General features: G+C 43.3%; 1 protein-coding gene across 1 annotated transcript in view; it reads left to right on the top strand.

Annotated features, from left to right (window-relative positions):
• LOC146812627 (uncharacterized) overlaps nucleotides 1–21,919 on the top strand; it is a 463,433-nt gene that overhangs the window by 270,726 nt on the left and 170,788 nt on the right. Inside the window, exon 7 of the mRNA XM_085619712.1 lies at nucleotides 8,364–8,413. Coding sequence (XP_085475838.1) covers nucleotides 8,364–8,413 — 50 coding nt within the window. The remainder of the gene's footprint in view (nucleotides 1–8,363; nucleotides 8,414–21,919) is intronic.

A 21,919-nucleotide genomic window follows, 5' to 3' on the forward strand; every position in this document is an offset into this window, starting at 1 on the left:
GATAATAACCTCTCAAAATGGTGTTAAAAATCACTGTAATGTATTGCCCAGGGTTCCAAAAAATTGCTAGATGACACTGGATAGACCGATAGCGATAGTGAGAGATATAGGTAGCCTGAAAAGAGGTTAAGAAAATAGTAAGAGATCACTTTCTCTCGGGCAGCCTAGAAAGTAGGATGCCTTGTGCAACTGATCATGCCTTAATACCTCTGGTGTACTTGAAGCTTCAGAAATGACAGGATGGGAACCGTAAATTCAAAAGTTACACAGCAGCTCACTGCAAGGGGGATGGTGTTTGGTTTTGGGGATATTTAGACACCAGCCACCACCTACCTTTTATTTGGGAATATTATAATAGTGATTGGCTTCTTATATTGCAAGGTAGTCAGATGTGTTCCCCTTCATTAGTACTACCAGCTTGGATGGCTTGTTTGGAGGGATCTGTGCATTTGGTTTTTTGCCTGTTAGACCTGGCATCTTTGGCGTCGTTCTTCCCTAACATTTTGCCATAAACTCAATTTTTGGATGCTGTTTCTGGTGGCTGTTTGTGTTAGCTCAATATTTGGCAGCTCACTATTTGGCGGCTCTGATGCGGCTCTCCTGGACGGTAGGTATTGTAGTGTGATGATGGTTATAACCAATATTTCCTTGCCTGCAGTTGTAGGCCCACATCGAATGGATTGGTTTTTTTCATGTTTTGGTTTAAAAAAAACTCATTTTGAGAAATAATAGGATTTTAAAAAAAACAAAAATGAGAAAACACTTTTTTAAAACATTTTTTGTAACATATGTTTCAAAGCTTAGTATGTGGTATTTATGGCACTTAAAACATGTGGGAGTAAGAACAAAATGGATGTCGTGGATCGACTATTGGATTTTGGTGACCTTATGAATTTTCTTCATAGATGGTTTGTTCAAACAAACATTTGGATTGGGCATTATTGATTTTTTGGGATTCTGGGACAACGCTTTGAAGGGTATGGATAGAATACTATCGTCTGGACAGTGTATTGGATAAACTGAATTGTTGCAGTTTTTTTTTTAAACACACATTTTTTTTGTGCTTTGATTGTTGGGGCTTTGTGTTTTGTAGACTACAGTGACTTTTCCAACAGTTATTTTGTTGGAAAATATGGCTATGCCAATATGTGTTGTCATTGTTAGTTTATATTGGGATTTAGATATCTTCATGGAGTCTGGATTTGTTCCTTGAATTATCGGAGTGCCTAAGACAATTGGTGAAGTGTGGTTCTTATTAATCACTAAGAGTTGAAGAAAAGTCAACTTTAGGTAGGAAGCCCGAAATTCCTTTAGTTTAAAAAATATATATATAAAATGCCAAACTAATTTCTAGAAAAAATGCAAAACAGGCAAGTAAGATAGAGTAGGTGTTAGTCTTTGTTAGAAATGTTGTATTTGTGCAATGTTGTCTAGGTAATCTGAAGCCACCCTCAACAAAAATTCTTGAGTTTGACGCAGTAGTTGTCTGGACATTTATTTAGTACTTTTTGAAAAATTTGGGTTCGGACTAACTCTCAATGATTGCTCTATTCTCATATCTTGGAAACTTTGCTCTCTCCTCAAAATAAAATAATTAAAGTTTAGGTGAGGTTGTTGAAGGAGTTGTCATCCCGCTATTACAATATTAGTCTTTGCACCTCCTTCCTGCCACCCAGTCTGTTTAGATGGTAAATCCATGTGTCCTCAAAGTAATTTAGTAAGGGAGCCAATTTGTCATTGTTGTAAAATACTCCGATTTAGTGATTGATGTGTAGAATTCATCCACACTGTCCAGAGGTACAAAGCATAATGATGTTAGTGTCTGTAATTCATATTTCAGTTTGTGAGGTGTGCCCACCTTTGCCAACCCCACCCCTCAAGTGGGAGAGGCAAGGTGAAGCACACATCAGTCCCCTCCATCTTGAAGATGAGGGCCTCTACCAATTAGGAAGAGGCCCATGCCACCTCCCACTGGATGTCATAATAGGAGGTGTACCCACCTGAAGGGACTTATTGGTCCCGACCTGCACACCCCTTTAACAACCCTAAATTCGGTAATTAGGGGTGACCCTGAATCTTGTCTCATAACATTTGAGGAAGAAAGAATAAGGACCAAAGAGTTGTGCTTACTCAGCAAGGGGAAGAGGACACCAGCTGGCTTGGCCCCAGCCCCACTGGCCTGTCCAGTCTGACCTCCCTACAGCAAGAACCCTGGCGAGTCCAGCAGCCAGCAACCCCCAGAGCCTTGAGGACCTGCCCTGCAACCTTCCTACAGACACTGTTTGAGCAAAATCAGTGTCATGGGAGACAAAGACAGACCTCCAGAATTCATGATAATGCGCTCGACGTCCACGGCTTAAATTCGAGTCGCCCACACTGCAAGGAGGTCTCCCCAGTGATCCTGACCTGGGCTCTGGTCATCCCCGACCTCCCTCAAGCGGACGCCTGCAGCCTCAACATGAAGGGTCCTCTTGACCGGCGCTAGTAAGAAAACCCAATGCCAGTAGACACTCCTGCACCAGATGCCCCACTGCCTTGGGTGGCCCAACCGACTGTGTCCTGGCCTCCCCAAGATCCCAACTTGCCTCTCCAGCCAGTGGTCGCATTCAGGATGCCTCCCTGCCCGAGCCTGCAGCATATTTCTGAAACTGAAGGTATCCATTGGAAAGCACTGGGTCCCTCACATCAGAAGTGCACCCTGCACTTGGCCACCCCAGTGCCACTGGTGAAGCAGCTCCTGTTCTAGTCATTAGCCCCTGCAGTGCTGACCTTAACCTCAGGAGATTTAGTCTCACAGCCAAGTGGGCTGCTAAATAGCAGTCCCCAACCGAAGGTCCCCTTTTCCCCATTGACTAACATAGGGCCCCTTGCACGCTTCACCTGGCTGCCCCATTGCTGCTGGGGGTGCAACTTGAGTGCCCATCAATTCCTTGGGAACCCTTGGTCCTCACACCCCCAAAACTCACCCTCATAAGTTGTGTACTTAACCTGTGTAACCGCTAACACTTTTTCCCCACATGAACCCAAATAAATAGATTTTGGGCCTAAAAATTGACTAGGTGTTGAACTACATTGTGTGAAGAAAATTGAATTGTATTGCAAAGTATAAAAAGTCATATTTACTGTGTATCTAGAAGTCCTAAGGTATGGTATCTAGGCATACCACCCCAGTACTCAAAGTAATCCAAAAGTATTCCAACTAGTAATTACTGTGTAACTTAAACTGATTTCAAAGCATTTACAAACCTGTAACAATTGTAATTCCCAGCACTACTGCATTACCTTGAACAGTGTTGCCTTTGCAACTACTTACCTAATTGGTCTGTATTCTGTCACTGAGTGAATCAGTCCTTGATTGAGTGAATACAATAAATGCTTAACACACCCTCTGGATAAGCTGCTGGCCATGCAATTGCATATTTCCAGTGGTCCTGGGTATAATGTCTGTAAGGCATGGGCTTCAACTTTAATGTAAGGTATCCGAGGAGAACCATACTATATTTCATGAGATGCTGACTGCTTGGCATTTACAGCTGCATAGAACTGGAGGTTGCTGAACATCATTCATCAAAATTAAAACATACCATTTACAATCATTTAATAATGACCTGTAAGGTCCAAGTAGTTTGTTTTCTTTAATTCCAGTGGAGTAAGTGGTCCCTTAATCTTCTTTCAGACTATTTTTCAAAAGCAGTTTTTATTTTTAACATTATGAAAACAGACGCTTACATTTTAGCAAAAAGGAATGCATGTTTACAATATTGTTTTGCTGTTGACTTCAATTCATGTTTCAGGTGGGTAGAGGGCCTTGAGAGTCAGAACATGGTGCGGGGTCTAAGATGTGGATAAAAACTGAATATTCTGTACTTTTTTTTAGTTCATTCACTTTAGCATAGCTACATATACAAATAACTGGCAGCTTAAATTAAAAATATTAAAAGGTGTTAGTGGGAAATGCACTATAGTTAATTGTGAAAACTCTATTAGTTAATGCACTGCAGAGGTCTGTGTGTACCCAGAGAGATGCAGAAATTCATCTTGGTTGGTCCAGTGGGGAATAGTGACTTGTATATTTTTAGTGCTACAAGGTTCAGGTCTGTTACAGAAAGTGTTGCACGGATTCTCCTCAGGACAGAACTATGCTTGGGAGCATAGACTCTTGGCATATAGGGACTGAGTCACCATACCGCCGCGGCATATATGAGCCAGAGTCCAAAGAGCTAAAGTGCTTCACTTGCCCTCTGAACCTTATCAGAAAGACAACTGAATTACCCTCAGGTCTGTATGGTGAAGAAAAATACACTTGCACTACTAGGGACTTAATCAAGTCACAGTACACTTTAGGTCCGAATCCAATGGGCAACAGGCATATGTGGCGATAAAGACTTGCAAGTCTTTAATAACAGTTAAAACGTCAGCCAAGCGGTGTGGCAAATCCAAAGGAATCCATAGCAAGAAAGCACTGCAACCAAAATCTATTTGAACGCAGTATATGAAATCAGTAAGCCACAATGATCTACGTAACAGCAGACAAAAGGCTGGTTATAATTAAAAAGATGTCTGTGGTGGACAAGACACAGTGGAACCTTTGATTGTTGACAAATGTCACAAGTTAAAACCTATTTTCTGGTCTGTTGGTAAAAACCTTGCCACCAATAACGTTTCTGTAATAGTGAAATAGTGGCAGCCATTCCACCATGAGTGTAAGCTACACCTTAATGTGCTACTATAATTAAATCCGGTCTGCATTGGGAATCACACAATCACCAACACCAGAAATAGTTGCAAAAGAAACACTTTGATCATTTGAGGGATGGGAATATTTTGAAGGAAAGGTTTTCGGTAAAGCTATGCCCTTTAAAATGCGTTAATGGCATACAAGATCATTACAAGTTTTAGAGCTTGTTACTGCTGCTTTTTTAGATGTGGTAACTGCAGATTTGGCTGCTTCATCTGGCAGAGTGTTCTCTATGGCATGTGTTCCAACAAGTTGATGACTTACTGTATGTACAATGTGAGTTTGTGGCAACCTATCCTTTAGATCTGCTACTTTAACCCAAAACAGTTTGTGCTTTGTGCTACTCCTCGAATCCTTAACCTTTTTATCGCTAAAAGACAGTACACAGTAATACAAATCGTACAGGATGAGGGAAGTGAGTTCAGGATTTGTATTTTCAAGAGCAAAGAATAAAGCTTTCATTTTAGCCAAGGGCCTGTGCGCGCTTATTATGTGGGTGAAAAACAGCGACCGACATAGCGCCAATACCGATAGCGCATGCTGCAGAATACTGCTGCTTAAAACCTATAGCAGGTTGAGCAGAAACATCAGTGTAAATGATGTTTCTGCATTGATCTAGTGGCGAAACTGCAGATGGCTGTGGGTGAAGATGTTCATAATGCAAAAATTCTTTGCGTTTCCAAAGACTGGTCGAAGACAAAATAACCAACCATGGCTATCAAGGACGTAGCCCATTGTATCCATCAGGAATGGAGGACCTTTGCATTAGGGAAACTTGCTTCTGTGATGGCCTTGAAACTGGCATAGGAAAAACAACAATAATGCATTTATTTTGAGCTAATGGCTGTTCCTTCAGGATGGTCATCTGTACAGCAGTTAGAATTTTTTCAGTAGAAGCAAAATGCCTTTCTGCAGGGTAATATAGCTGCAATTTATATGCTATGTGTACCGTTTCACCTTCATCAACCACCCTGTAATACCCAGATGACAAAGATAGTGTTGAGAACACGTGTATGTAGGCTACATGTTCCAAGCAATTCAGATTGTAAAGACCGAAGTGTTGATGTGTTCTGATGTCCAATAGGAAGTGGAAAAATCAGGACGTATTAAGGCATGAAGCTCTTAAATGCTTATTGCATAATCAGGTATGTATGTCCTGCCAAAATTCAAAAATCCAATAAGAGACTTCAATTTTTTCTAAGTATGCATGGAGGCTGCAATTGAACACAATTTTCTAGAAAATGAGGGGCAAGACTTTTCCCATTATTTTTAAGTTCATATCCTAAGAAAAGGACACTGAGACAAGCTATAAAAGGTCTTTTTTTTAAGTTAAATTTGTAACAAAGTTCAGCAATTCGCAAAATTATGTGTCCACTCTTGCTAATTGAGGGTTCAATTCATTATCTGTAAGATAGAGATCATCAGCATAGGAAAGCACATCCGGGTCGATCTAATGGAGAATCAACACAATGCATGCCTCAAAGACTCCCAGGCTGTTCTTATTGCCCATAGGAATACCGGCATAGCGCCTCTGAAAACTGAGGGCGCTAAGTGCTGACCAGTCTTGGCTCTCAGGAGCCAAATTGTGACTGGACAAAAACATTTGAAATGTTCAATGTGGTTTTGTATTGCTTGTGGATGATATTAATGAGCACCGTACTATGGGTATTTTAGCACTGCAAATGTGCGAGTATGACTATTCAAATCTCCATGAGCAAAGACTATACGATTGGAGCGATCAGGTTTCAGAACAGGAAAAAGAGGATTATTCATTTGAGAGACAGTGTTCTGTTACGTCCTGGTACTCAAGTTGGGAAAGGATTTCTTCAACGTAAGCTTTAGCATTCTATTTATTGGGCTACTGTGGCTGAATTTAAGGTGTAGACCGTATAGGAATAGCATGGTAAGGGGAATCCTTATCCCAAACCCGTGTGATTACGATAAAGAGCTGGGGCAAAGACAAGGGGCTATTCATATACGTATGCAAGTTAGACCATGTCTGGAATATGGTGTGAGAGAAAGAAGGGAGAATAACATTCTCAACTTAGGGACAAGCAAAAACAAAAGGTGGGGGCCACTCAACCTCTTCCATTAGAATATCATAAGAAATCAAGTTGTCACAAAAAATCGTTTTAATGGTGCGTTGAAAGTCACCCTCAGTTTGGATTTCCAAGTGATAGGCTGTCCGGAGTAGCTACATGAGTGTCCGCGGTTTCAACAATAATGAAGGCACCAGTTGCTTTTGTTACCAGAAACTGGTGGAGATTCTGGAATACTATGGTGACCTCAGCCACACTGTCAAGGATAGTAATCTCCTGTTCAGGAGGATGGTTCTCAGTCTGAGGCATATCTAGCTGTCAATGCTGCAACTTTTTATGGAAAGAGGCTTTATATGGAAAGGGCCTAGCCTCAATATGTTCATCCCATGATTTATTAGAAAAGTCAAGGGCTCTCTTAGTGTCCTCATCAGAAATAGGCTTGCCAAGAGGTGGTCCAGCACGTCTGGTTCCCAAACTAGGAAACTACCATTACAACTCAGACATTACATCGTAATAAATCCAATGCATTTTTCACAATGTAGATGCCATTACAAGGCATTCCATTACAACACATTTTATGTTAAGTTTAATAGGTAAGTTTTTATATTGGACTAATGTTAGATTGGTGTTTTAATTTGGTTTTGGTTAATTTTTGTTTAAAAAAAAAAATATATTTTAAATATATATTAAATGGATGTGAGGGACATAGGGGTTTTGTGTGGTCGAGTGTGCACTACTCGGGTGTTTTAAATTTTAATACCTGGGTGTTAACTTGTTATGTTTTTCAGTTAAAAGAAAATCAAAATTAAACACTTGAGGGGTGAACATCCCTAAACTGTTGTACAGAATGTGTGGGACATTGAGTTATTGGGAGGGCTAGTGAATTAATATTCAGGTAATAATTTTAATACCTGGGTTATAATGTATTTACATTTTTAATAAATATATATACTTTTTATTTTGAAATATTTACTCTTGGGTGTGTAACATCCACCCTCTGGCAATCTATGTGAGGGTAATATGGGCTTTAGGTGGGGGAGTTTATTAATTACATTACTTGGAATTAATTTATTTTAAAACATTTGTTAATATCAAACATTTAGTTTTTTAAAACTCACAAAAATATTCTTGGGTGTGTACCTCCCACCCTCCTGCATGGAATGTGTATGAAATAAGGGGTTTGGGTGGGAAGTGCATTTATACTCTGGTATTAATTTTAATAATGGAGTATCAATTTGAAATCAATTAATAAATTATACATTAAAAAACATGAGGGATGTAATACCTATTCAAGATTTAAATAAACAGTAAATAAAAACACACTTTTAGATGTGGGGAAAATATATTTATATCTTTTAAAAAAAGTTCAAACCTACATAGAACTGTTTTATTTTAAAAAACTTTTTAATAGTGCAATAAAATGTTTGGAAACATTCTAAAAGCCTTTAAAAAATGTAATAACATATTGTAAACAATGTTTAAAGGTCCTTTTCCATACTTTTCCATATAGTTCAAAAGTCAAAATTATCCTTTTTCCCTTTTTACTTTCCGGTTTCACATATGCTGTTGTGCATCTGTTTCTGCAGTCAATGGAGCGTTGCGATCAAGATCAGAAGCAAGAAAGAGCTGTGGTCATGTAAGTCAAATTAAATTTAACAGAATATGGGTGGCATACTGTATAGTAAGCAGAGAGGAGGGAGGTGGTTCTATGCATTTTATTAGTAAGATGTAGGTTTTGAATGTTTTAACCAATATTTCATTGCCTGCAGTTGTAGGCCCACATCAAATTGATTGGGTTTTTTCATGTGTTGCTTATAAAAAACAAAAAAACTTATTTTGAGAAATATTAGGATTTTTTTAAAACCAAAATGAGAAAAAGAAATTCGGGGGGGGCAAACTACTTTTGTACCATAAGTTTTCAAGCTTTTTATGTGGAATTTATGGTGCTGAAAACATGTGGAGTAACAACAAAATACATGCCCTGTACCGACTGTTGGATTTTGGTGACATTTAAAAAATAATTCCTGGATGTTTTGTTCAAACAAACATTTTGACTACGTGCAGCATTGGATTCTGGGACATCGCTTTGAAGGGTATGGCTCAAATACTATCGCCTGTACAGTGCATTGGGTTTTTTTGTTGGGGCTTTGAGTTTTTTAGACTACAGTAACTTTTCTAACAGTTTTGTTGGAAAATATGGCTATGCCAATATGTGTTGTCTTTGTTAGTTTACTTTGGGATTCGGATACCTTCATGGGATCTGGTTTTGTTACTATGAATTATTGGAGCGCTCAAGACTCTTGGTCTAGGGTGGGTGGTTAATTAATTACTGAAGGTTGAAGAAAAGACAACTTCAGTTGAGAAGTCTTACATTCCTTTAATTTTTTTTAAAATAAAATGCCAGACAAATTTCTTGAAAGAAAATCCAAAAGAGGCAAGTAAGATAGAATAGGTGTTAGTCTTTGTTAGAAATGTAGTATGCGTGCAATGTTGTCTAGGTAGTCTGAAGTCACCATCAACAAAAATTCTTGAATTTGACCCAATAGTTTCTTGGACATCTCGTTTCTACTTTATGAAAAACATGGGTTCAGACTACCTTTCAATGATTGCGCTATTCTCATGTCTTGGAAACGTTGGTTCTTTTTCAAAATGTCTAAGAAATAATTAAAGTTTGGGTGATGTTTTCCAATTGATTTGTTGAGGGAGCTGCCATCCTGATATTACAATATTAGTCCTTACATCTTCCTCTAAGCAGGTCATGTTACAGTTCCGCCATTCAACAGGGAAGCTTGGCGTCCTCCTACCACCCAATCCGTTTAGATGGCCAATCCATGTGTCCTCAAAGTAATTTAGTAAGGGAGCCAATTTGTCATTGTTTGTTGTAAAATACTTAGATTCAGTAATTTGTAGAATTAATCTACACAGTCAGGAGGTAGAAAGCATAATGCTGTTAGTGTATTTAATTCATACTGCGGTTTACTTTCCGAAATGCAATCCTCAACTAAGGATGTATTTTGGATTTTCTCCAATAGGCTTGTGAAAAATGAAAAAAACAAATCCTTGAATTTGTTAATCTGGATATAATTTAGTATTCGTGTTAATCATGGGTAAATAAAAATCAATTATTACTTTTTGAGGACTTTTATTGAGTGTTTTAGATTTTACCACTATTAAAAATTCAGTGAATGTTGAGGTTTGCTTATCAGGGATTAAACTGTATACTAAAGGAACTGTAGTGTTATTGATATTGGCACGAATAGTGGATATTTGGGTAAATGGATGGGATGTGGATGTAAAGGTCCCATCCATCATTCAAACATCACTATTCTCCAAAAGTACAAGATTATGGAGTGTGCTAAAGATTAGTATCCTTTTTAGAGGGTTTTCAATGTTGTGCAAAAGAAAAGTTTTACCCGTAAAATTTACAGTAAGTTCAATGGGAATGTTAATTTCTGAGTAGATCTGGGGTATTACAAATTGTGTATTTGCCTGTTTTTTCTTTGTAATATTCTGCAGAGATTAGGAATTATGGGACTAGAATTTGCTGTAAACAGGAATGTGCTGGAATACCTCCCTCAAAACTGAGCCACATGGTTAATTGGAGTTGGATGCCAATGTTTTGTTTTGCTGGATATTCTCTCTAACCTCAATCTCCATTGCAAAGTTGTTGTGCTTGGTGATTTTTTAATCAATGTCACCAAGAGTAACCTCTCTACCTGTGCAATGGACACAACTCCAATGATTCCTTGGCTCAGTCTCTGCTTACAATAAAGATAGCCACCATACTTTAGCAGTCTATTGCATTTTAGTTTTGAAATAGGTTTCTTCTGTTCCTGTTGCCATATTGTATTTGTCTGAAAAACAGGGTAGGAAAAGTAGTTTAGTTTTAGTGTTACAAATATAAATATTTATTAGTTAAAACCTTTAAAGAAAATGTGGTTATCTCTTGACTGCCTGTTGACTTTTCTAAGAACATGTTCTTTATTCTGTTTCTGGACTCTGACTTTGTTAGTTCTGAGTTTGCTAACTAAGATTTTGCACTGTGATTTTTAGTTAGCGCTCATAAAAAGAAAAAACGTTTTTTTAAATTCTTAATGTTGTGTTTTTATATTTGTAAGTTTCTCTAGCATTTTAGTGGTTCAGACATTCTTTCAGTAGATATTTGTAGAGTTGGGTTACTCCCTTCTGGGGGTGGTTGGACCTGTAAGGAAGAGTTGACATAAATAGTGATCTTTAAAATTGTTATCTATACTATCTTTTTTTCTAAATGTTTTGCTTTCTTTTTATAATTAATGCTTGTTTGTTTTTTTGTTGGTGCTAAAGAAACCCTTTATGGTTTGTTTGGGTTGAAAAAGTAGGTTTTACACACATTTTACCTCTCGAGGTCTTTATCTTTTTTTACAAGTTCTGATGTTGATGGATTTGAGTCCAGATGATGTTTTTGTTTGGTCATTTTTGATGGTTAAATTGCAAGTCTTGTGAAAAAACATGATAATGTCATTATGTTTTCTGTAAATGCATTACTTTTTATGGCCTACAACTGAATAAACCTTCCCTGGGGCTAGCACCCGGTGGAGTTGGAGTACTAATTTTGCCCCTTCCGAACTGAACAGCACCTTTCCTGAGGCCAGTACCCAGTAGAGTTGTAATAGTAATGTTGCCCCCACTACTGACCATCTTCTCTGATATAAAGGTTTTAGGGCACATGCATCAAGTCTGCATTTTGCGATTCCTACATAGTGAATAGGTAAAATTCGCTATTTGGGAATTGCAAAATGCTATGCGAATAGGAATCGTAAAAAAATTGGCGATTGCTTAACATTACCTAAAAGCGATTCGGAAATTGAAATTCGCTATTAGGTAATGTGACTCCATTCATTCCTATGGGGCCTACAGGCCCATAGGAATGCATGGTATTACATTTGCTCATTTCGATTAACAAATTGGTAATCGCAAATAGCGAATGCAAATCCAAGGGTGCCTGGTGGCCTAAGGCCTCCCTGAAGTACACCACAATAAAAGGTCAGTGTGCACATGTAAATCTCACACATACCCCAAAGGCATGTGTGCACTATATGGTACGTTGAAAAATGCATTTTGGGCATTTTTCAAAGCATGCATAAGTCACCATGAACTAGAAGTTGATGGTAATTAGCATTTCCAAAATGCGCAGTTCCCATTTAGGAAAGGATACATGCATCAGCAGTAGGGAGTCGCAAATTGTGATTCCCTAAATGCATTCGCAGTTTAGGTAATTGCAAAAAAAATTGGGATTACCTGAATTGCAAATGCCAAAGCCTACATGCATAGGAAAAAGGCCTTTTTCCATTAGCATACGGGCCGATTCAAAGGCTTTATGCATGGCAGTGTATGTGTAGGTAAATGTTATTTTTCTTCTCACACCTCAGCAGCATTTGGTTACCACTGAAGTCCGTATATCGCGGAACACAAAATGGTGTATGGCTGCATGAGTACTTTTTTCACAGGTTTTCCTACATTTTGAAGAAACCGGTTTTGGAATAGATTTTTTTTGCGTGATTAGTATCTGCTAGAATGTATGCTTATCATGTGTTGTGAAAATCAGGGTACTCTTTGTTACTTTTTGGAGCAGTTATTTTGTATAGACATTTCTTGTACTGGTAGAGTTAAAATAGAGAAAAGACAGTGTTTATTTGGAATGATCACTCCATTTCCAAACAGTTTTTTAACACAGGAATCTTTTCTGCTTTTTAGGAGTACTTTACTTCGGCAAATGTTTTGCAATTTCGATGTATCTGTTCTGTAAATAGGTTTTCCATGTTATCCTGTATTTTAGAGGGGGCATTAAAAAGTTTTTTGATAGTTTTTGTTCCATTTGTTGTAATAGCATGCATTGTAATAGCATGCGTTCTAATGGTATGCGTTGTAAAGGCATTTTTACTGTACTTCTATGGGGATGCGTTATAATGGTATGCATGTTAAAAAATGTGTTGTAATTGTAGGTGCACTGTAAAGTCAACAATGTAAAAGCTTGCATTGTAACAGTATGCAATGTAACAACATATTCTCCCAAACTATTGCGTCCTAAAGAAGTCTATACATTAAGAATAACTGGCAATTTGCCTTTGTGGTTTGCTAGGCCACTGTGGCAAGTCGTTGCACATAGCAAAACATGCTGCTTCACCCTTAACATTAGAAAGAATAATTTCAGAGGCAACTGGTAAATTTACCCATCAGTTTCATCCCCAAATCTAGGGCAGGACCTGCCCCATGTTCATTCGGTATCTGTTTGAAGATGTTTAGTAGAACAGCCATCGAGTGACTGCCAAGACAAAGAGTGTAAACTGTGGCAAAAATAGTCCCCTAGGTGTTGGTCAGCTACATGGGGAACAAGGCCATTGGATGAGCACATACTTAGAAATCTGTGTTTGTCTTGTGTGTCCCGTAAGGGGAAACACAGCTTCAAGCTGTCTGTATTTTGGATATTCAAAAGGGTATTTCTAAATGATTCCCAGGTAGTTTGCCCACAACAGAATGACCAATTACAGGACTAATAATATGAGCTGCATGTACTTCAGGTTCTCCTTGCAGGGCACCCCTAGCTGGTCTAGCCAGCAAGACACATGGAATTAGTTGGGTCATGCGTCTATTTAAGTTAACGAGAACATTCTTCAAAGCACATGTCTGCAACTGATTTATGTAGCCTAAATCTGGATAATGGGTATAGCCTGCCAATGCCGGCCATGTGGCCCAATCCATACTTAAGGGGCCCAAGCTGACTGTGCCAAAAATGTGGGGAAGGGTACCAGGAAACCAAGTCTGGTGTTCCTAAGACCGTATGGGGGCTTTCTGTAAGTGCATATTGACCATATGCAGCAGGAATTTGAGGAAGATTATATTTATGGAATGTATTATTAGTGTGTACAAATGGGAACGTGATCCAAGAAAGGAGAACTTCAAAGTGGAAAGCTGCGTCCATTTCTACAACAAAAATTACAGTTGCTCCTGCTTTAGGAACTCTGTGGTGCATTAAATGCTGAGTTGCTGCCGGACAGCAATTAACTGGAATAACCACAGTTTGAGCCATAGCTATCCGATACAAGATTTAAAAAGTAACACAATGAGGGCTTATTAAACCTTCATATGTTCAACCTCGAAAAACAACAGCACTTGGAGAAATAATCCCTAAAACCACGGACTGATCCAGAAAAAGGTCCACGGGTATTGTGGACACGCACTACTCGGTTACCTCAAAGTAACTTACCAAACTCTGGCAGCACCGTATTGCAGGGTTTCTGCTCAGGAGAAGAGCTATGCTTGGGACCATATCACCGAGCTATCTATGAGCCAACTAGCTAGAGAGCCTACCTTGCCCTCCAAACCTTACCAGAGAGAAGTGAATTTGCACCCTGGAAGACAAAGCTCTCGACCCTTTCAGGGATCTAGGTAACAGAACACTTCCTTTTGTTCTCTCACTCACACTTGTCTTCAATAAGATAAACAAGAGACACATAGGAAGTTTAGAACAAAATATTTAAAGAATTGTGCTGCAAAATGCAGTATTCGTGCTACAATTCGAAAACAAATGCATACTAAAAATACAGTTGGGGCTTTTCATGGTATACGGTGGTTTGACCATGCTGTCATGTTAGAGTAGCCTAACCCCACCCCTCCCCTTCTACTGAAGCCAAACGATTATGTCCGTTATTTCTGGGATCAGTCCTGGAACTTGTACCTTGGCATACACCGATAAACGTTCTACATCTTGGTTGACGCAGTGCTCTGGTCTCAAAACTCTCACTCCATGTTTGTTTTTTGGACCTGTGTGCTCATTAAACAACTGCATTCTCGTGTTATGCCTATGTGCTAGTGCCTGACAAGAGAAAATAACAAGGAACATTGTTGTTTCACCTTGTCTATGATGTGCAGACTAAATCCCAGGAAAAGAACAGAACACAAATAAATATGCATGGGGGGGGTCAAGCACCACGGTCTGAAGTCCTCTGGCTTGGAGAATGAAGATCTTGTCCTCTGGCTTTGAGAATGAAGATCTTGCCTAATAGGGTGCTGGATGTCTTCCAACCACTTTAAGATAAATATTCGTAAGGATTCTGGGGAAGGGCTTTTCGATGAATCATGTGTCCATTTTATGGAATTTTTCCCCCCATTCAAAATCTGAATTTTAATTACTCAACATCTGCAACTTCAAGCCCACATATTGAATAGTACATTAAACTTTCAGAAAATGGCACTCAAAAATCAATGTAATGTCTTGACCAATTGATAAGACACTGGGTAAAGCAACAGTGAGGGATACAGGTAGCCTGAAAACGAAGGCGAAGAAACTTGTGAAAGATCACTTTCCCTGGGGCAGCCTAGAAGATAGGACACCTTGAGCAGCTGCCAATGCCTTAATACCTGTGGCGTAATTTAATTTTCTACAAGGTCAGGATTGGATCTGTAAATTCAAAAGCTATCTAAAGTCGGCAGCTCTGGCCATTTCACCACATCCCCTACCACTTTCCTGCCTCAAACAGTTTCAGCAATCTCTCCACAGTCTTTCAGGATTACTTCTCCCTAATCTCTTCCCCCGCCCTCCCTCCATCTGTCTGCGTATCTAGCACTTATCCTCTCTCCTCTACCACTCCTTTCTTCCTCACTTGATTTCCTCTGACAATATTTTTGTCTTTTTTCTTCACTCTGCTGTCTCGCCTTTCTTTTTGCCTCTCTCCACATTCTCTTTGCTCATTCCATTTTGTTACTCTCCTGCCATGTCGATTCTCACTTCCCTTTGTCATGGTGGCCCCATATAAACGTTTTTCACAGTAATTATTTTTTTTTAAAACTAATTATTGTGTCTTGACAAACCTTTTCCTTTTTGCTCATTTTGGTTGCTTGCAATATTTTTTTATTTTCGCTTGGTGGTGAACCCGAGTTACCTTAAAGTGGCATAGAGTTGCAGCTGGAAACAAAAGTAGAGCCTTCTAGAAGGCCATCACACTTAATCTTTCTTTCTGCGAAGCCCTCTTTCACTCCACTCCAGGTAACATTAGTGCTGGTTGTGACTTTCAAATAGAGTTCTGCAACTCACAGTAGCCTCACTCTTAGGGTGAGAGACTGGGGACAGGAGGAGACCCAACATATGCTGTGCTTGCTCAGATTGGCCCATTATCTTACTGCACAAGACACTGAACCAGCCATTCTCTATACTTGGTTATAACGAGCTCTGATCTTTTCTCTAAGGTTACAGCAGCCTTTAAGATCAAGCTCCAGTGGCCAGGCCAGTAAAATGTGATTTTATCTATGCCTGAAAAAAAGGCCCACCAACTGTCCTATGCTTCATGCCCCTTTGGGGAATGCCCGATTGCCCGGTCTGCCAATCACTCTGACTCCTTGAGCAACTACCCATGTCTTAATACCTCTGGCGCATTTGAAGCTTCTGCAATGTCAAAATTGAAACTGCATATTCAAAATCTACATATCTGAAAGAAACACGTTAGATTCCTCACCTTAGAATATCCCCAGGCGTCAGACTGGATCCGGAACGATTTTTGTAGCAATACCCCTTGCGCGTCGCTAGGACTCTGGTGCCGAGCGGATGCCTGGTTTTAAGGCCTGTGACGCCTGTGATCGCCTGATGTCGGTGACGGATCACCATCGCCGGTGCCTTTACTGCCTGGGGGCCGACCACGACGCGCAGTCGTGCCCCGACTGTCAGGCCTTGACATCGAAAGCTAGGCGGGAGCGGTCCCGTAAGCTTCTCGAGCTTCGGCACTCGGCTCCGCGCCGCTCTCGGTCCCGGTCCAGGATGAGGTCCAAGGACCGATCGCGGAGCCACAGCCATCGTCATCGCTCGTCAGGGTCTTCGGGTAAGTCAAAGCACTCCAAGAAACGGCATCGCTCTGCGGACTCCCCTTGGCGGTCGCGTTACTCGGCCGTGGTCCCACCCCCGCGGCTCCGTCGGAGCCACATGAGCCGTGTCCGTCCCCATACTCGCCGGTCCCTGGGACTGACGCGACTCCGGTGGAGGTCAGTGCCTTCCTCTCGGCCATGAGGGGCCTGGCTCCGCTGTCGACTCCTGTCGGCACGCCTTCGGGCCCTGCGGGCTCGACTGGGTGACCTCGCGTGCCGGCGGCTCCGGCCCCGGCGCCGTCGACGGCTCCGGCCCCGGTCGACCTCACGACGCCTCATCCGCCGGCGCGACACCGGTTCCACCTCCGAAGCCGTCCCCGGACGACGTCGTTCCCCAATTTAGACCCGGTCTGGGCCAGATGCCGGCACGGCGCCGCCCAGCGCCGCTGCCGGCGCCGACTGGTGAACCCTTCATCTACTGCCCGGCTCCGATCGTTCCTCCTGTTTATCGGGAATCGGATGATGAGGGCGACTGGGAGGGGTATGATGACCCTATGGCCGCTCAGGCCCAACTTTCTCAGGACTGGGCAGAGGAATTGGGGGATGCCAGCTGTCTGGATACCTCCCCGGACGCTGGTTTCATCTATCCTCCGACTGTGGCCTCGGAGGAGGGTGCAGCCTTCTCAGTGGTGCTGCGCAAGGCAGCCGAAGCCCTTGGGCTGGAGTTGCCTGCTGTGGCCGTGAGGACTAACGTCCTCACTGAGGTCCTTTAACCGACAGCAAGCTCCACTGAGCCTCTGCTGCAGTTTAATGAGGCCCTCATTGACGTTCTGCAGGGCACTTGGTCCAAGCCCTCCACAGCCACCGGCCAAGGAAGGGGCGCCTCCTCACATCCGCCCAGCCACCGGCCGCAGAACCAACCTGCACGCGGTCGCGGACGTGGATTCTGCCGAGGCGGTACTGGAGGTCAACGTGCCGGGCAGTCCACATCCACCCCGGCAGCATCCGCCTCAAAGCCCTCCTAGTCCAAGCTTTCAGGCCCATTCAACGCCCGTGGGTGGCAGAGTTCGCCATCACCTGCTCCACTGGCACTCCATCACGTCGGACAGGTGGGTGCTGCAAATTGTCCGAAGGGGCTACTCCCTCACCTTCGAGACGACCCCTCCAGCCATGCCACCGCTGAACCACCGTATGTCGGGGGATCATTTGCATCATCTACGAGAGGAAGTTTCGGCCCTCTTGGCCAAAGAGGCCGTCTATCGCATTCCTGGTCCAGAAGTAGGTCGTGGTTGTTATTCCCACTACTTTCTGGTTCCCAAGAAGGGCAAAGGGGGCCTAAGCCCGATCTTGGACCTCCGGAGCGTCAACGCCTTCCTCCGGAAGGACCGATTCAAGATGCTCACTTTAGCTCAGGTTCTGGCTGCCCTGGACCCTGGAGACTGGATGGTAGCGTTGGACTTGCAGGACGCTTATTTTCACATCCCCGTCCTGCCGGCCCACCGGCGTTACCTGCGGTTCACAGTGGGTCAGGAGCACTTTCAGTTCACCGTGCTCCCCTTCGGCCTCACCAGTGCCCCTCGGGTGTTCACGAAAGTGATGGCGGTGGTCGCAGCTCATCTGCGCAGATCGGGGGTTCCAGTCTTCCCCTATCTCGACGACTGGCTGTTGAAGGCGGGCTCGCCCCAGCAAGTCATCTCCCACCTCCAGACTACGGCCGACCTCCTGCACTCGCTGGGGTTCTCCATCAATGTGCAGAAGTCGCACCTGAGTCCCTCCCAGAAGCTCCTTTTCATCAGAGCGGTTCTCGATTTGGCGCAGTTCCGGGTCTATCCGCCGGAACAGCGGGTCCGGGACATTCAGGCCCTGATTTCCATCTTCCGGCCTTTGTCCTGGATTTTGGTCAGGTTGGTGCTGCGGCTTCTGGGGCTGATGGCCTCCTGCATCCTGTTGGTACCTCACGCCAGGTGGCGGATGCGGGATCTGCAGTGGGACCTGAAGTTTCAGTGGGCCCAGTATCGCGGCAACCTGTCCGACCATGTCCTGATCTCGGAGGGCACTGCGAACCAGCTGCAGTGGTGGCTCACGAATCGCGATTGGGTCAGCTGCAGATCCCTCTCCCTACTCCAACCGGAGCATGTCGTAGTGACGGATGCGTCCCTCCTGGGATGGGGGGGGCCATATGGGAGAGGCGGAGATCAGAGGACTCTGGTCTCCGGCGAAGACTCTGCTCCATATCAACCTATTGGAGCTGAGGGCGATCCGACTTGCTCTGAAAGCCTTCCTTCCCTCTGTCCGGGGAAGTGTCGTGCAGGTGTTCACGGACAACACCACCGCCATGTGGTATTGCAACAAACAGGGCGGGGTGGGGTTGTGGACCCTTTGTCAGGAGGCTCTGCGCCTCTGGACATGGCTGGAACATCAGGGCATCACCCTGGTGGTTCAACATCTGGCGGGCTCTCTGAACTCCAGAGCAGACTAACTCAGCTGCCGGTGCATGATGGATCACGAATGGCGTCTGAACTCGGACGTGGCGCAAGGTCTCTTTCTGCAGTGGGGAGAGCCTTGGTTAGATCTATTCGCCACCGAAGAGAACGCGCAATGTCAGCAGTTCTGCGCATTGGAATTTCCAAGGTGGCACTCGCTCTGAGACGCTTTTCGTCGCGAGTGGAGTTGCGGTCTGTTGTACGCCTTTCCGCCTATACCACTTCTGCCCAGAGTGCTGAAGAAGATCAGGCGTGACCGGGCCCAAGTCATCTTGGTGGCTCCGGATTGGGCACGAAGGTACTGGTATCCCGAGCTACTCAGTATGTCCATTGATCCCCCCGATACGACTGCCTCTTCAGGAGGACCTTCTGTCGCAGCAGCAGGGGACGGTCCTCCACCCGAACCCGTCCAGCCTCCACCTCCATGCGTGCAGATTGAGCGGCCGCAGTTGATGCCATTTGACTTGCCTCCTGAAGTCTGTGATGTCATTCTGGCAGCCAGGTGTCCCTCCACAAAGACGGTATACGCCTGCCGGTGGAACAAATTTGTGGCATGGTGCACAGCAAGGGCTGTGGATCCCCTTTCTGCCCCTCTTTCTGAGGTTCTCCTCTTTCTTTGGCCCAGCAGGGCTCTGCTCTGGGCACCTTGAAGGGTTATCTTGCTGCAATCTCTGCTTTCTTAAGGCTTCCTGATCAGCCTTCCATTTTCAAGTCCCCTGTTGTCTCACGTTCTCTCAAGGGCATTACTCATATGTTCCCTCCTGTTCCATTCGTAATGCCTCAGTGGGACTTGAACCTTGTTCTTACTTTTCTGATGTGCGCTCCCTTTGAGCCCCTTCACAACTGTCCACTTCGTCTACTGACTCTGAAAACTGCCTTCCTGGTGGCTATCACCTCCGCTAGGCGGGTGAGTGAGCTCCAGGCTCTGTTAGCTAAGCCTCCCTTCCTTTCGGTTCATCCGGATAAGGTTGTCCTCCGGACCCGTCCTTCTTTCCTTCCTAAAGTCGTGACTCCCTTTCACATCGGGCAATCGGTCACGCTGCCCACCTTCTTTCCGCATCCTTCAAAAGATGAAGAGATGCTCCACCGTCTGGACCCAAAACGTGCGCTGTCATTTTATTTGGCCCGCACAAACCAGTTCCGGGTGGACGACCAACTTTTTGTTGGCTATGTAGGTGCGAAGAAGGGTAAAGCTATGCACAAGCGGACCATCTTGCGGTGGGTCGTGTTGTGTATTAAACTCTGCTATTCTTTGGCGATAAAGGTCCCTCCTGTTGGGCTGCGAGCTCATTCCACCCGGGCCACAGCGGCGACAACTGCCCTGTGACGGGGAGTCCCCTTGCAGGACATCTGTCAGGCGACGTGGGCGTCACTGCACACGTTCGCCAGGCACTATTGCCTGGACAGCCAAGTCCGGAGAGATGGCCACTTTGGCTGTTCTGTTCTCCAGGACTTTCTGGTGTGATCTTTGTTCGCAGGCCCACCTCCGGGGTTGGTATTGCTGGGGTATCTATTCTAAGGTGAGGAATCTAACTAACGTGTTTCTTTCAGATGAACAAGTTACTTACCTTCGGTAACAATGTATCTGTAAGAAACATTAGTTAGTTAGATTCCTCACCGACCCACCCAGCCTCCCCGTTCTGTGAACCGGCATCTAGGGTTAAGGTTCTCCTTTCAGGGCCCTAGATTTTTTGGCACCAGTGTCGGTCTCTTGCATGGCTCAGCGTCCCTGGCGCGGAAAGCTATGTACAAGAACTGACGTCAGCACGAGGGCGGCGTCTAAGTACTCGGACGTCATTCCGGCGCACGACGCCAAAAATGGACGCGGATCCGCAGATGACTCCTAGCGACGCGCAAGGGGTATTGCTCCAAAAATCTTTCCGGATCCAGTCTGACGCCTGGGGATATTCTAAGGTGAGGAATTGAACTAACTAATGTTTCTTACAGATACATCGTTACCGAAGGTAAGTAACTTGTTCGACAAGCCACATCAAGGAGGCTCGTGGTAGCTTTTCAGAGGAATAGACATGTGCCACCACCTACTCTGCATTTGAGTATTAATGATAGTTCTTGACTACTTACATTGCAAGATATTCAGATGTGATGGTTTGTTTCATTTGGTAGCGGGGGCCTGTAAAACCTGGCATCTTTGTCAGGGTTCTCCACTAACTTTTGGTCTTAACCATCCTGTTTGTGGCGGCTGTGTTTGTGGCGGCTGTGTTTGTGGCGCCCCTTATTTAAATTTTTATTGGGGCGGCGGCCCTCATTTAATTTCTATTTTTGGGGGGCGGCAGTCCCTTGTTTTAAGTTGTATTTTTTGGGGGGGGGGGGGGGCTGGCGCTCCCTTGTTTTAATTTGTATTTTTTTACGGAAGGGGTCCTATGTTTTAACTTGTTTTTTTGCGGAGGGGCGGTCCCTTGTATTTTTTTTTGGGCGGCTCAGTTTTTTTTTTTGTGGTGCATTTAGTTTGATGGAGATCTTAATACTGTTATTGCCACTAGTATCTCTATTATATTAACTGAATACTGCTGTCCTATCTGAGTTAAACCTGGCTGCACTTATAGTCTTGTACAGATTGGTTTGTTATGTGTGGGATATATTTTAATAAAAATGTATTTTTATAAAATCTTTGTTTAGCCAAATATACTTATTTGATATACTATAAATATACTTATAATATATACTTATATAATAAATACTTATAATATATATAAATATACTTTATTAGAATTGCTATCCTTTTGACGAGGTGTTGGGTGTCTGAGCCACATTAAGACAAATGTTCATATGGATCCTGGGTAAGGACTTTGGGATGACTCATTTATACT

Source organism: Triturus cristatus, chromosome 7 (genome assembly GCF_964204655.1).
Source record: "Triturus cristatus chromosome 7, aTriCri1.1, whole genome shotgun sequence".
Taxonomy (NCBI): Eukaryota; Metazoa; Chordata; class Amphibia; order Caudata; family Salamandridae; genus Triturus; species Triturus cristatus.